This window comes from Heptranchias perlo, chromosome 2 (assembly GCF_035084215.1).
Source record: "Heptranchias perlo isolate sHepPer1 chromosome 2, sHepPer1.hap1, whole genome shotgun sequence".
Lineage (NCBI taxonomy): Eukaryota > Metazoa > Chordata > Chondrichthyes > Hexanchiformes > Hexanchidae > Heptranchias > Heptranchias perlo.
The window spans coordinates 111,600,527-111,615,415 of NC_090326.1; the positions used below are offsets into that span (position 1 = coordinate 111,600,527).

The 14,889-nt window shown below is 40.5% G+C and overlaps 1 protein-coding gene across 1 annotated transcript in view; it reads left to right on the top strand.

The window, feature by feature from the left end:
* lancl2 (LanC lantibiotic synthetase component C-like 2 (bacterial)) overlaps positions 1-14,889 on the top strand; it is a 54,962-nt gene that overhangs the window by 17,712 nt on the left and 22,361 nt on the right. The window contains exons 2-4 of the mRNA XM_068005768.1: positions 5,172-5,289; positions 11,515-11,722; positions 12,194-12,341. Coding sequence (XP_067861869.1) covers positions 5,172-5,289; positions 11,515-11,722; positions 12,194-12,341 — 474 coding nt within the window. The remainder of the gene's footprint in view (positions 1-5,171; positions 5,290-11,514; positions 11,723-12,193; positions 12,342-14,889) is intronic.

The following is a 14,889-nucleotide window of genomic DNA, read 5'->3' on the forward strand; positions in this document are numbered from 1 at the left end:
AGGAGGTCATGACTGCAGCTACGGCGGCCCCCATCCGGAAGATGTACATCTGAGGGGGTCCGCAAGGTAGGTACATGTCTCCGGACCCCGGGGTAAGTGTGCAGGTTGGTGATTTTGACCGTCAGGAGGAGGGTGGTGGAGGCTAAACTTTGTCCCAAGTGACAGAGTGGCCTCCTGCAATGGGTGAGGGTCCCCCCTCCCCCCCCCCCCCCCCACCTGTCAAATGGACCTTTGCAGCTGCCACAGGCTGACAGCTGCAACACATCCATTCGATCTGGGAGTGTTTCCCCCAGTGTGGGAAACAGTCCCATGTTGATCCAAAATCACACACAGTCCCTTAATCAGGTCAGTTAATGACCTGAAATAGCTAAATAAATACTCTCAAGTAGCATCCCGCTGGCTTTAATTGCCTGCGGGATTCCCACCAGCGGGGGCTGCACGTCAGCGGGGAACCCGGAAGTGGGCGGGATCCGTTCGGGATCCTGGATTTCCCGATTTTCGAGGCCCCCCCCTGCCGAGAACGCACCCGATAGCGGGTGCTAAAATCGGGCCCACTGTGTCCAATTCTGGGCACCGCACTTTAGAAAGGATATGAAGGCCTTAGAGAGGGTGCAGAAAAGATTTACCAGACTGGTTTCAGGGATGAAGGACTTCAGTTACTTGGATAAACTGGAGAAGCTGGGGTTGCTTTCCTTATTGAGTAGAATGGGCCTATATCCTCTGGAGTTTAGAAGAATGAGAGGTGATCTCATTGAAACATATAAGATTCTGAGAGGGCTTGACAGGGTTGATGCTGAAAGGCTGTTTCCCCCGGCTAGAGAGTCTAGAACTAGGGGGCATAGTCTCAGGATAAGGGTCGGACATTTAGGACTGAGATGAGGAGGAATTTCTTCACTCAGAGGATTGTCAATCTCTGGAATTTACTACCCCAGAGGGGTACTCGGTCATTGAGTATATTCAAGAATAAGATCAATAGATTTTTCTAAGGGATTCAAGGGCTATGGGGATTGGGTGGGAAAATGGAGTTGAGGTCGAAGATCAGCCATTATCTTATTGAATGGTGGAGCAGGCTTGAGGGGCCATATGGCTTACTCCTGCTCCTTTTTTATGTTCTTATAAAGCAGAGATGGTTAAGAGGACATTTGATAGAAGTGTTCAAAATCATGAAGGGTTTAGATAAAGTAAATAAAGAGAAACTGCTCCCATTGGCGGAAGAGTGGAGAACCAGAGGACGCAGATTTAAGGTGATTGGCAAAAGAACCAAAGACGACATGAGGAAAATCTTTTGTTATGCTGCGAGTAGTTATGAAAGGGTGGTGGAAGTTGATTCAATCATGGCTTTCAAAACGGAATTGGATAAATACTTGAAGGGAAAAAATTTGCAGGGCTACAGGGAAAGAGCGCGGGATTGGGACTAACTGGACTGCTCTTGCATAGAGCCGGCACGGACTCGATGGGCCGAATGGCCTCCTTCTGCGCTGTAACTATTCTATGATTCTAATTTTTCACAGAGCATTGTCTCACAAGCAGCAATAAGATAAATGACCAGCTAATCTGATTTTAGTAGTGATGGTTGAGGGATAAATGTTAGCCAGAAAACCGAGAGCCACCCAGCTCTTGAATATGCCATGGGATCTTTTACATCCACCTGACTGTGCAGATGGGACCTTGATTTAATGTCTCATTCAAACTACAGCACTCCCTCAGTGCTACACTGAAGTGTCATCTTAGATTATATGCTCAAGTCTCCCGAATGGGGGTTGAACCCACAACCTTCTGCTGCACAGCCGAGAGTGTGATTACTGAGCTTATTCTGACGCTTTTAGCCTACTGAACCTTTTCCAATAACATGATACCTGTTGAAGTGGGGGACCAAATGATGCAAAGCTCCAGATGAACAATCCCACGTACAATTTTAAAATTGCCTTTTTCGATTTATGTGTTATATCCTTTGTCTTCAGCCCAACACTTTTTCTGTCTTTACAACCTGTAAACACTGGGCTAAGTGCGTTTGTGTCCAGTCCACCATTCCGAGATATCTTTTCAGCTTTGATATGCTTACACTGAGTACACGTTTCATGATACCTTTTCTTTGGAAAGTGGGAGAAAGACTTAAAATTATTTTTTAAAATGCCATAAATGCTTAAAGTCTTGTATTAGTAAATTAAGTAACTACAAGGCTTTCATTCTATACTGCTGGCATTGTAATATTGAAAAGTACAACATAACAAAAAAAAATAATAAAAGCATTACTTTTATTGACAACTGGGAAATTTTTCAGTGGCACGGTAAACTTTTGAGGAGGGATGGCCTCCATCTTAACTTTCTGGGTGTACTGATGTTGGCCGAGAATCATGAGGTAGCCTTTGGGGATCATTTAAACTATTTGAACCAAGGGTTAGAATAGATAAACCAACCATTAGTTTTACTAGAGTAGGTAGCACTAAGTCTACCCAGATTTTCTAAAGGTAAGGCACAGAAAAGGTATGATACCCAGAGTCAGCTAACTTGACAAACCATTGAAATGCTTCTATGCTAATACAAGAAGTCTTAGAAATAAACTGCTGGAACTACAGTCTTGTTCAGCATTAGAAAACCCAGAAGTTATATGTATTACTGAGACATGGCTAGATTTAAATGATTATGCTGAATGTCATATCGCAGGGTATAACTGTTTTAGGAAAGATAGAATAGGTCAGAAGGGATAAGGTGTAGCCTTATTTGTCTGAAATAATCTGCCTGGTGTGGCAAAAGATATTAGCACATCAGCAGTAACTGAAGCTGTTTGGATTCAATTAGTCCAAGCCAATGGCCCAAGTTCATGTTGGCACCTGTTATAGACCTCCAGGACAGGCATCCCTTGCTGATGAACTTTGTTCACATATTGCTAAAGCTTCTAGCCTGGGCCCAATTTGCATTATGGTAAACTTCAACTTTCCTTTATATTAAATGATCTGTTGGTGAACCATCTAGTGTAGTGGGGAGAGTAGCGGAGACTTTTGTAGACACCATTAAATGATTGTTTCCTTACACAGCATGTTGGTGAGGCAACTAGGGGTAAACAAATTCTAGATCTGGTTTTTAGCAGTGACCCTAGTGCTGTATCAAACCTCCAGGTGAGGGAACATCTGGCCAGCTCTGATCATAATATAATTATGTTTAATCTTACTGGCCAATCCAAGGCTGCAGCCAATCTAATGCTGGTTCCAGATTTTAAGAGGGCTAACTTTATTAAAATGGCTGAAGAATTGGCAAAAGTTGACTGGGCAACCCTACTAAATAGGCAATCAAGTACCAAGAACAAATGGGTCCTATTTAAAACTATTCTCAAACAGAATGAAGCCATATGTGTTCCAATGGTTAAAAGAACTGGTACATGGTAAAACAAAACCATGGTTGGCAAATGTACAGAGGCAAATTTGAACAAAACAGAAGGCATTCCACACTCTTAGGCAATTAACTTGCTGGAGAACAGGGAGAAAAACAGCCATAAGATTAGTCAAGAAATCTCTGGAAAAGAAGATGGTGTGTAATTGTGGCAGTAATAACAAAAGCTTTTTTTAGCTAAGTCTGTAGTCAGAAGGGCCACTAAAGGATACTGTAGAGCAGATTCAAACAATTCTCAGATTATGGCAGAGTTGCTTCAGTCTATACTGATCGTAAGAGATGCCCTTTATGATCACTGGGAAAGGGAAGGGGCCATTAGAAATACACAACACGGCTTCTGAAAAAATAGATCATGCCTGATAAATTTGATAGTTTTTTTGGGGAAGTCACTAGGGTAGTGGATGAGGGTAGTTCAGTAGACATTGTCTACCTCTCCTTTCAGAAAGCCTTTGATAAGGTACCTCACACTAGGTTACTTCACAAGATAGAATCTTGAGGCATCAGTAGAAATTTGACAAGCTGGATTAGGAATTGGCTCCAATCCTACAGCCAAAAAATTGTAGTTAACAGATGTGGTTCAGCTTGGAGACACGTTGCTAGTGGTGTCCCCCAGGGATCGGTCCTAGGCCCGTTACTCTTCATTGTCTTTATTAATGACCTGGACAGTGGTGTTGGGAGCACGGTAAGTAAGTTTGTAGATGACGCCAACATTTGTGCAAACATTAAGACGGTAGAGGAGTCAATCAAATCCAAAAAGATTTAAATGTGCTAGGGGAGTGGACCACACATTGGCAAATGGCATTTCATTTAGATAAATGTAGTGTCGTACATGTTTGTTAGGATCAACACAAAATACACGTATCATTTGCAGGGAACAATACTGAAGGAGGTTGAGCAACAAAAAAATCTTGGTGTTATTGTGCACTGATCACTAACAGTTCATGACCAATGTAGAGAAACTGTAGCTAAAACTAACAAGGTATTGGGTTGTATTAATACAACCCTTCGGTATAAATCAAAGGACACTGTTTTGACACTGTACAGATCGCTGGTCAGACCGCATCTAGGGTACAGTGCCCAGTTTTGGTCCCCCCACGTGGTGGGTGATATAACAGCTTTGGAAAAGGTCCAGAGGAGAGCTACAAGAATGATTCCTAACTTAAAGACCTCAGCTACTCATGGGCTCAAGGACCTCGGTCTATTTACTTTGGACCAGTGTAGACTTAGAGGTGACCTGCCAGAGGTCGATAAAATTAAAGGGCTGGATAGCATTCCTGTTGATAAATTATTCCAGTTTAACAGGTTGGGGAGGACCTGGGGACACGAGTTTAAACCATGGAAGAGTAATAATAGACTGGATATTAGGCGGTTGTTCTTTTCCCAGAGAATTGTGAGTATCTGAAATACATTGCCAGCTGGTGTGGTGGGTGCTGACTCTCTGCATACCTTCAAGAGAGAGCTGGGGCAGAGATCGCATCATATAGAAGGTAAGTGTCTTTATGGATAACACTTGGTCCATGTGATCTCTTGGACTAGTTTCAATCGCCTAAGGAGGTCAGGAATTTTACAGAGTACTTTTTCGCTTATTGGCCCTGGGATTTCTGTTTTTTGCCTCTCCCAGGAGATTATATGGCCGCGGGGGTGGGTGGGAGGTGGAGTGAGGGAAGAAGTGTTTAGCCATGATGGTCTGGCCATCATGATGTGCAATGGGCTTGATGGACCAGCTGGTCTCTTCCTGCCTGTCAATTTCGTATGCTGGTATAAAAATAATTACTTTTTTGCAGCTCAGTCCTGCCTTCATAAAGCGGATCCGATCTAAAATCAAAGACCTGCTGATACAGATGGAGGAGGGTCTGAAGACTGCAGACCCTCATGACTGTTGTGCTTATACTGGTTGGACAGGTGAGAACATTGCAGTGTCTTTATAGTCATTCATGTTTTAGGGGTTCAATAGCTGGTTCAAACCCAAACTTATCCACTGCATATGGGAACTTTTAGGATTGCACTTTGTAAGAATACTGGAATATATACCCTGACAAGGGCACCAGATGAATCTTTGACCCTTCATCCTAACTCCTCTAGAAGGAAATCGTTGAGGTTTACCGTCCAGTCTCAACTGTGATGTGAATGATGCCAACATTTGGTTTGCCAAATTGTCTTGCATCAACCAGGTTGGATTTTATCATTTACACTACCAATCACCCATCAGGTTTCCATACAAGCTACTGAGTAAATTACCCCGTTCTTGGCAATTATCAAAGATGATATCAGACAATAATCATGAACTAACAATTGGTTATTATCTTAAAATCATAGTTAGCAGTACTTCAACATTGAGTATACAAATAATCAGATAGGTTAATTAACAAAATAAATCAGAGGTTATAAAGACAGTTATGTCGCAATAATTCAGCTGTTGCTGTTTGCTGATTATAAATTTATAGCTGAGATCAGTGTCTGAGATTGATATAAATTGGTGAGATTAATTTAGTATTAGACTCCTTAGATAGCAGACAAATTAACAGCATTACATAGCCAGTCTATTGAATAGGTTAAAGTCTGTACACTTGTAGTTAGCAATCTCCAGACCTTGTATGACCTCGTCCTTATGAGCTGGCTTGGATGAATTTGTTGCCTTGCCTTCCTATGGGAGGATGGTGTCAATCTTCTCTGACGTGAAAGTGATGAACCTCTGTCTGATAGATACTATCCATTCCTCCTGGATCCTCTGCTCCTGGTAAATTCATCTTCAGTGTTGGTAGCTGTATCTGGACTAACTTGCTTAAATCTCACCTCCCATGATCTCAGAAACTTGTACATCTAAGAGACACACTTGTATCTGGCTGATATATCTGTAGAATCTTAACTTCTGTAACATTTTCTCTCTGTTGGAGATGCATTTGTCATTTTATAGAGACACCCGTATACACATACTAGACAATACTACTAAAAGAACTAGAACTAGAACTAAACTAAGGACAGAATTTTAGTGTCAAAAACACTATCTTGTGTATCCTTAACTTCCAATTCTATTGACCAATCGGTTTGACCTGGGTGTTAGAAGACTTCAGCCCTTCTGGTGTCAATCACCTTACGCAGCCATGCAGGTACTGTTGAGGACCTCCCAAATCAATGAAGCACCAACACCTAGCCTTTCCAGGTCACTTGTTTATTCCTAGCTTCAAAACTTTGCTAACAAAGGACCTCCCACAGGTCCAGTCAAGGCAGGACATATTTATGCCCCCCTTAAGGAGCCATCTCCTGGCCTGTGGTCTTGAAGGTTTGTCTGCTGTTCCTGGTAAGGAATATTTTGTTTGTAAAAGCCTTCATGGTTAAATTAGCATTAATACTTGCCCTTTCTAGAGTTCAGTCATATCACTGACTCCATTTTTGGAATTCCTAGGGCATTGTTCCTACAGCTTGTTTCACTTAAAAGTTTACAGTTGCGAGCCTGTGAATTTGAAATGGCTCTCAACTACAAATCAGATCTAAGTACTTTAGAATCCTGTATAGATCATAGAAGTTTACAACATGGAAACAGGCCCTTCGGCCCAACATGTCCATGTCGCCCAGTTTATACCACTAAGCTAGTCCCAATTGCCTGCACTTGGCCCATATCCCTCTATACCCATCTTACCCATGTAACTGTCCAAATGCTTTTTAAAAGACAAAATTGTACCCGCCTCTACTACTGCCTCTGGCAGCTCGTTCCAGACACTCACCACCCTTTGAGTGAAAAAATTGCCCCTCTGGACCCTTTTGTATCTCTCCCCTCAGAACTTTAAGTTGGTATCATATTGAATTAAAAACAAAAACTTTATAATGCTACCACTATATCATGCAACTGACCACTTGGCGAGTTCCCAACCTTAGCCATGCCATGCTATTGAATTCTCCGAGTAGGCATGTCTGATTTTTTTTTTTCTCCCACCTTCAATCCACAAAGAAAGAGAAAGTCAGAGAAAAACATCATTCTGGCCTGCTCTAGTGCCCAACTCAAGAAGGCTACTTGCTTTCTCATCTTCAGTCAAGAAATGGTATGTGGCATAGAAAGGGGAGACTGACTTTTGAGAGCGAATAGATGGAGTAACCCTTGTAGTACAGAAATAGGAAAAAGCAATCTAATTATTTCCTTTCTATAATTTCAATGTCTCGATTGTTGATGTAAAGTTCTATTCTGTTTTTGAGTGATTTGGACCTTTTACTTAGACCTTCAGTTTCCTTCTGACTCAAAGCTAATCAGATCCTTTTGTGAATAATTACCAATTCATCCTTCATTGTGACTTTTGGTAACCAGTTCTGTAAATGTAACCGTCTTGAGATAATTTAATAAAGCCTGCTTCGGTATTGGTTTGATGATTTCTTTCAATAAATAAGCTCATACTTGTTACTTACACATATTGTACAACAGGAATTTGCATTGACTGTTGTGACGCATATCACCACTTCACATATTCTTTCCTCCTTTAATTACTTGCCATCTGTAAAATAAATAAAAGTTTGCATTTAAGTAGCACCTTATTACATCTGAAACATCAAAGTCCTTTAAAAACAATTAAATGCATTTAAAATTAAGTTGCTGATACATGGTATGTTATATGTGCCCATAGTCCTAAAACAGCATGCAATGAATGACTAGTTGGTTGACTGAGGAACTTTGGCCGCTGCAAGAACTCCTTATTTGAACAGTATCGTAGAATCTTTATATTCCACCTGAAGCAATGGAATAGGCAGGTGGGACCTTTACGGTCTCACCTGAAGGGCAGTGCTGTGTGCTTAGTACTGCACTGGAGTGTCAGATTATAGGGGAGATGTGAAAGGCACTACATGAATGCAAAGTTTTTTCCTCCATTTCGTTTTCCTTTTTTCCCCCTTATTTACTTTCAGCACTTCAGTAAGTTCACCTCTTATACCTCCTCATCTTTAGGGAGTACAACCCAAGTTTACACCATCATATGTAAGTTCGTTCATCCCAGGTATCATCTTGATGAATTGTTGCTGGGCTTCCTATGTACTTCCAAAGGTGGTGTGTCCAGAACTGAGCACAGGATTCTAAATGAGTTCTGTCTAGTGCTCTGTATAATAACAATTTGCTTTTATATAATACCTTTTCTATAAAGAACATCCCAAAGCATGTCACAAAAAGGCAGAGAAAATGAGTGCCGAGCTAGGAAGGGGATAAAATGGGGGGCTGAGGAAGAAAGAAACTGAAAGCTTCTAGAGAGAAGATTTTTAAAGATGGAGGAGGAGCTGTTTCGGAAGGGTGTTTCATAGAGTAGAACTGAGGTGCCTGAAGTTTCTCACCCATGCTGGAATGAAAGAACAATAAGGGAACACTGTGTTCCTCTAAGGATGCAATTACAGAGATTGAGTGGGGCAAGTCATTGAAGAACTTTTCAAAATCATTGTGCTTTTCTATTTCAATGTTTTGGGGATGGTAAGCCAATGTACAACAACAAGGATGAGGGTGATGGGTAAACAGGACAGGATACACGCAGCAGAATTTTGGACAAGTTGAAGTTTATGGGGAGTGGCGAAAGTGAAGCCAGCAAGGAGAGCGTTAGAGTTTTCGAGTCTGGAGGGAACAAAGGCAAGTTATATGGTTTTCAGCAGCGATGGGGTGCAGATGCAAACAAATGGTCTTGGTGATGGGTTATGAGGTCTAAAGCTCAACTCAGGCAAACAGAATGCCAAGATTGTGAACAATCTTGGAGGGATGCAATTGGTAAGGGAGTGGATTTTGTGGTGAGGGGCCAAAGATGATGGCTTCAGTCTTTCCGATGTTAAGCTGCAGGAAGTTATGACTCATCTGGGACTTGATGTTGGACAAGCAGTCTGACAAGACAAGTAGTTCAGGAGTCAAGAGAAGTGGCAGCGAAGTGGAGCTGGTTATCATTAGCATGTGTATGAAAGCTGATTCTTTGCCTGTGAATGATGTCGCCAAGAGACAGCATATAGCTAAAGAAGAGGAGGGAGCCAAAGATAGATTATTGGAAGACTTTGGAGGTTTTTATGGGAGGAAGGAAAGGGAAGAGAAGCCATTGTTGAAGAAATAGTGATTTCATTCAGATAAATAGGAGGAGAACCACGCAAGGGCAGTACTACAGAGTTAGGCAGTGAAGTAGAGGGAATGGAGGAGGATGGCGTCCATTCCTCTTACTACTACTTTGAATCCTACCATTCCGTTAGTCATAGGGCATCCTCTGCCATGGGACGTTAAACGCATTATATAAATGCATGTTGATGTCACTTTTTGCATTTGTGAACTTGCTATTAATGAGCAATATACCTGGACTCATGGATACCATTAGTGCTTCCCTATTCAAATTGTTGTCATTTTGCATCCAATGTGTACTACTTCACATTGTTACATTAATCTGTATCCTTTTGCAATTTTCTGTTTGCTTCACAATTCACTGCACTTCCTAGATTAGTTATCCTCTGTAAATTTAGATATAATCTGCTCTATTCCCAAATCCAGGTAATTTTATATAGAGTGAGAAAAGCTGGGCCTGCAGCACAAATCCTTGGGGGACACCATTTGTCACGCCAGCCAATCCATGAATGCTCCTTATATACTGACTCTTTGCCACGGACTTCCCAACTAATTCCCTGTCTATGCTGTGCTTTAATTTTAGCTAGTAATCTCTAGTGTGGAGATACTTCTCATACTTGCTACTGGTAAAATTTACTTGCTACTGGTAAAATTAATGTGCACGCGATTGCTGCCAGTTGGTAGCTCTTATAAGGGAGAAGAGGCAAACTTAGTTAATGGTTGTGGTGGGAATAAAGAGTGAGTAATAACATGAACAACTTGCATTTACATAGCGCCTTTAAAGTAGGAAGACATCCCAAGGCACTACACAGGAGTGTAATAGGAGGGGTGACTAAAAGCTTGAGCAAATGGGTAGGTTTTAAGGAGGGTCTTAAAGGACAAGAAAGCCCACTGATGCTTTGCCCTTCGAACAGCTCATGGGCTCACTCACTCTCTACAACTGTCTCCAAACCTGGCCATTGTTTCGTTGGTGCTCCAAGCTGATTCGAACCCTATCTGCAAGTCAACTTCATCCCATCACGGGATCTAAGACTTTGACTTTGGGCTTTCTTATTGTCTCCTTCTTATCCTCTGTTTACAATGTAATCTGAATTTCCTCTATGTCCATTTGCGTGTGCATTTTGGCTGCTGCTCCAAACCTGAGCCCATTACTTGTGTATCCAATTTCTTTCACTTCTCTTCACTCCTGTTGTGCCTATCTCCACGGTCTCTTCCCCGTACTGTTACACAGCCATGCGTTCCTTTCATTTCTCCCCTCTCGGGTACCTGTCAATCTTCTTCCCATCCTGTTCACCCTCCCACCACTGACAACTACCAGTAAATATCACCATTAAGAGGACCAGATGAAAAGGAATGTGGCATGAGTGAGTCTTGCCATGGCATGGAGTGGATTAAATTGAAGACTAAAAGTAAGAGTGAAAATATCTGCCAGGATTTCAAAACGATTATTAGTGAAATTTGGAAATGTTGAAGGGACAAGTTATTGAAAATCTATCAAGAAAATTTAGAGAAAACATTCTTAAGACTGTCTAAGATTGTCCCCTCCCCCAACCCAGCAAAAAAAAAGACTGATTTTTTTTTTAAAAGGTTGAAGTCGTAAAAGTCGTTTCTTTAAAGTGCAAAAGGACTTGTATTGAAAATTTTTTAAAGTCAATTAAAGCAAGCCCGTTTCGTTTGATATTCTAGATTTTAAATATCATTTTGATGACGATAGAAATAAAAACAGGAAATGCTGGAAGAACACAACAGGTCTATTAGAAACCATTAAGAAAAGAAAACAGGCTAATGTTTGTGTGTAAACCCTTTGTCAGAAGATAAAATGTTTAGTGTAGAGGGCCCCTCAAAGTTCTTCCATATTAGTTCCAGTCCTGTAGACGGTCAGAAGCCTGTTGCTAATTTTGGAAGACATTGCCTACTGGATTGACTTGTTTGAGTTGATTATTACTGAAGTTAGACAATTTTAAAGGTTTAATATTTGATAGGTTGGAAAATCAGCATGCCATTTTTAAATTGGAGATTGAGGGTGGGCTCAATTTAACTACAAAGTTAACATACTTTTTTTTTGGTACTAGGGATTGCCCTTCTTTACCTGCAGTGTTTCCGTGTAACACAGGAGACAGTACATCTCCAACGATCTCTGGATCATGTGAAGAGGACTCTGCGTAATTTGAATGGTCGAAGAGTCACGTTTCTGTGTGGAGATGCAGGACCCTTAGCTGTCGGTGCTGTAGTGCACCACAAGCTGAAGAATGAAACTGAGTCACAGGAATGTATCACAAAGTAAGGACATAGATTCTGATTATGTTTAGAAAGTTCAATATTTAACTTATTTAAAAAATATTCTAGCCTGGTTATCTGAAAGGAAAAATTTACCAATTAGTTAAATTAAAATAATTGATTCTCATATTTCTCAATTGTGATTTTAAAAATCATGTTAATATTTGTCGTGGAGGGGTCTTCTAAACATGGCTGATATTCTAAGCTTTAAAAATATTATTTTTAACTCCACTCAACGGTAGTTTGGATTTTTTTTCTTTAAAGGGCACAATGCACTTTTTGACTAATCCAGACTGATGAAGTTTTAAACCAGCATTACAAGCATTGTATCCAATTATTTCAAATTACCATGGGTGTAGAATGTTTTTCTGTCAAGAATAATTTAATATTTTATCGCAGCAAACCTAAGGGACTTATTCAGATGTTTAACTTTTTACTTTTTTTTATAATCATTATTTTTCTTGCTCCTGTTAGATTGTTACAACTGCATAGAGCTGTTGTAAGCTTCGATTCAGATATCCCAGATGAGCTACTATATGGCCGAGCTGGATATTTATATGCTTTACTATATGTGAATGCGGAGATTGGGCAAGATACTATTCCTTTTTCTGTTATTCAGGAGGTAAGAAAATTACCTTCTGCTTTATAGGTTTAATTTATAATTTCATTAACTGTAAGATCGTTTTTTGCATGTGTTTACACTTCTTACAAGTGTCAGTTTAACTGAATTGATAACGCTGTTATCTGAGTCAAAAGGTTCAGGGCTCAAGCTTCACTCAAGGACTTGAGCGTATACCTAAGCTGACATTTGAGTGATATACTGATGGAGTATTACAATGTTGGAAAAGCTATCTTTTGGATAAGATGAGGTCCTGTCTGCCTGTTCAGGTGGATGTAAAAGATCTTGTGGCACTATTTGAAGAGGAGCAGGGAGTTCTCCAAGGGTCCTGGCCAACATGCTTCTTCCACCAAAAAAACATTAACTGGTCATTTACGTCAGTTGCTGTTTGTGGGATCTTGTTATGTGCCATTGGCTGTAGTGTTTTCTTTCGTAACAGTGACTACAAAAATAATCCATTGGTTGTGAAGTGCTCAAGACTTGCTGAGGATGTGATAAAGGTGTTATAGTAAGCTTTTTTTCTTGTCAAATACATTTAGGTGAAATAAAAAATTGTGTGCTGATCTGTGTAGAAAGCTCTGCTTCCCTGTGGACAGACCAGAATGAAGGCATGAGGCACCCATTTGCTGTTGGACACAGTAGCGCCACCTTATTTATATTACAGCGCTATTGGTGGTGTTGGGCTGCTTCAGAGGCAATGCTGTAACATAAGTGCAGTATTGTCACTCGGTGTTAATGAGTTGTGAAAGCTGCTGATAAACTCTGATAGATCATCTTTTTTTCATCTTGAATATGTACCGTTTGTAATGATGCTCCCCCACTCTCTGTAAATAATTCACTGATGAGGCCACTAATTCAGTCTCAACCTTGCACGCTCTTCAGTCCTTGACTTCATCATAACATACTTATGCAGGAGCAAAGCCATTTGGCCCACCTTAATTCATCCATCCCAAAAGACCCTTGCAGTACCCCCATTGCTGTATCTAATTGTTTTCCAAATTTACCTTTTCCACTCCCTTAACTATAGTATACCTCTAAGATCACCTCTCGGATCGCCTTTCCAGGCTGTTTAGTCTTTCTTCATAAATCGGACCTTTGACATGGGATAAGCCTTGTGGCTCTTCTCTGCACTGCTTCCAGTGATTGAATTAACACCCTTGTTTCTCAATAGCCGGTATTGGATACAGTACTCAAGGTGTGATCGGACCAAAGCGCTCTAGTTTGATCACTAAATGCTCTTGTATTCTACTATATTGGCTATATAATTCAAGGTTTTATTGGATTTGTTGATTGCTACTCTGCATTGCTTGTACATGTTTAACATCAAGTCTACTAAGACTCCTACATCTCTTTCAACTTCATGCAGTACATGTCATTTTTTCTTTCTTATGTGAGCTAAATTACACTTGTCTACATTAAATTTCATCTCCTGTTCTGCCCACGTACATATTTTGTTTAACTCATTTAGTAAATCCTGAGCTATCTCCTTCATTTCTCACTGCTCTTCCTACTTTGGTGATATCTGCAAATTTGACTAGTTTACATTGAGTTTCTGAATCCAAGTCATGTATGAAATTAGAAATAGTAAAGTTCCCAATACCAAGCCCTCCCCCAACCCAATAAAGTTCCTCCAACAATTACCCTTTGTTTTCTTCCCATCAGCCAATTTCTTATCCATTCCCAAGTTTTACTTTGAATCTCCAGAGCTTAGAGCTTAACACTCAGCCTTTCATGTGGAACTTTATCAAATGCCTTTCGGATATCTAAGTACACAATGTTATAATAAACCTTGTCGGTTCCTCAAAGTCAAGGAGGTTGTCAGGCAGCTGTTTCCTCTTCTAAAGCAGTGTTAACCGCTACTTACTTAGGTGGTGGTTGTACAAATAATTCTCAGGTTTACTCTTAGTAATCAATTCCATTCTTTTGCATAAAATTGAAGTAAGACTAATAGTTCTGTAGTTGCCTGTGTCTGTCTTGTCATCCTTTTTGAATATTGACACCACATTGGCCTGTTTCCAATCTATTGGTATCAAGATATCACCTCTCCAGTGTCCAATGATCCCCTAGTAATGATTGCCAATGCCTCAAATGTCCACTTTATTAATTTTCCACGGCCAAATACAACTTCAGATCATCTCCTTAGACTTGTAAGTCATACCCGTAGCCATACATTTAATTTTGTTTGCTTTCTTCACTGCCTGCGCACACTGAATCAATGACCTATCCACCAAAACCCCAAGATCTCTCTACCGCTCTGTTACCTCAAGCACTTTTCCATTTAATATGTAATCCATATTCTCATTTCTTCTAACTGATCTTACCTACTACCTCTCTACACATTGACCGTGCCCGTCTAGATCCCTTTTTATTATCACACATTGGTTACTGTCGTTGAAAACAACCCAGTTTGGTGTCATTGGCAGAATTGTGCAGTATCGAAAGGGCTGTCTTGTATGTGATAAGTGTTCAGTGTAATTAGTTTCCTAGGCCTTTTGTTAACCATTCTTTTACAGGAATTGATGAATGAAGCATATGATGCTTGAATTTCATC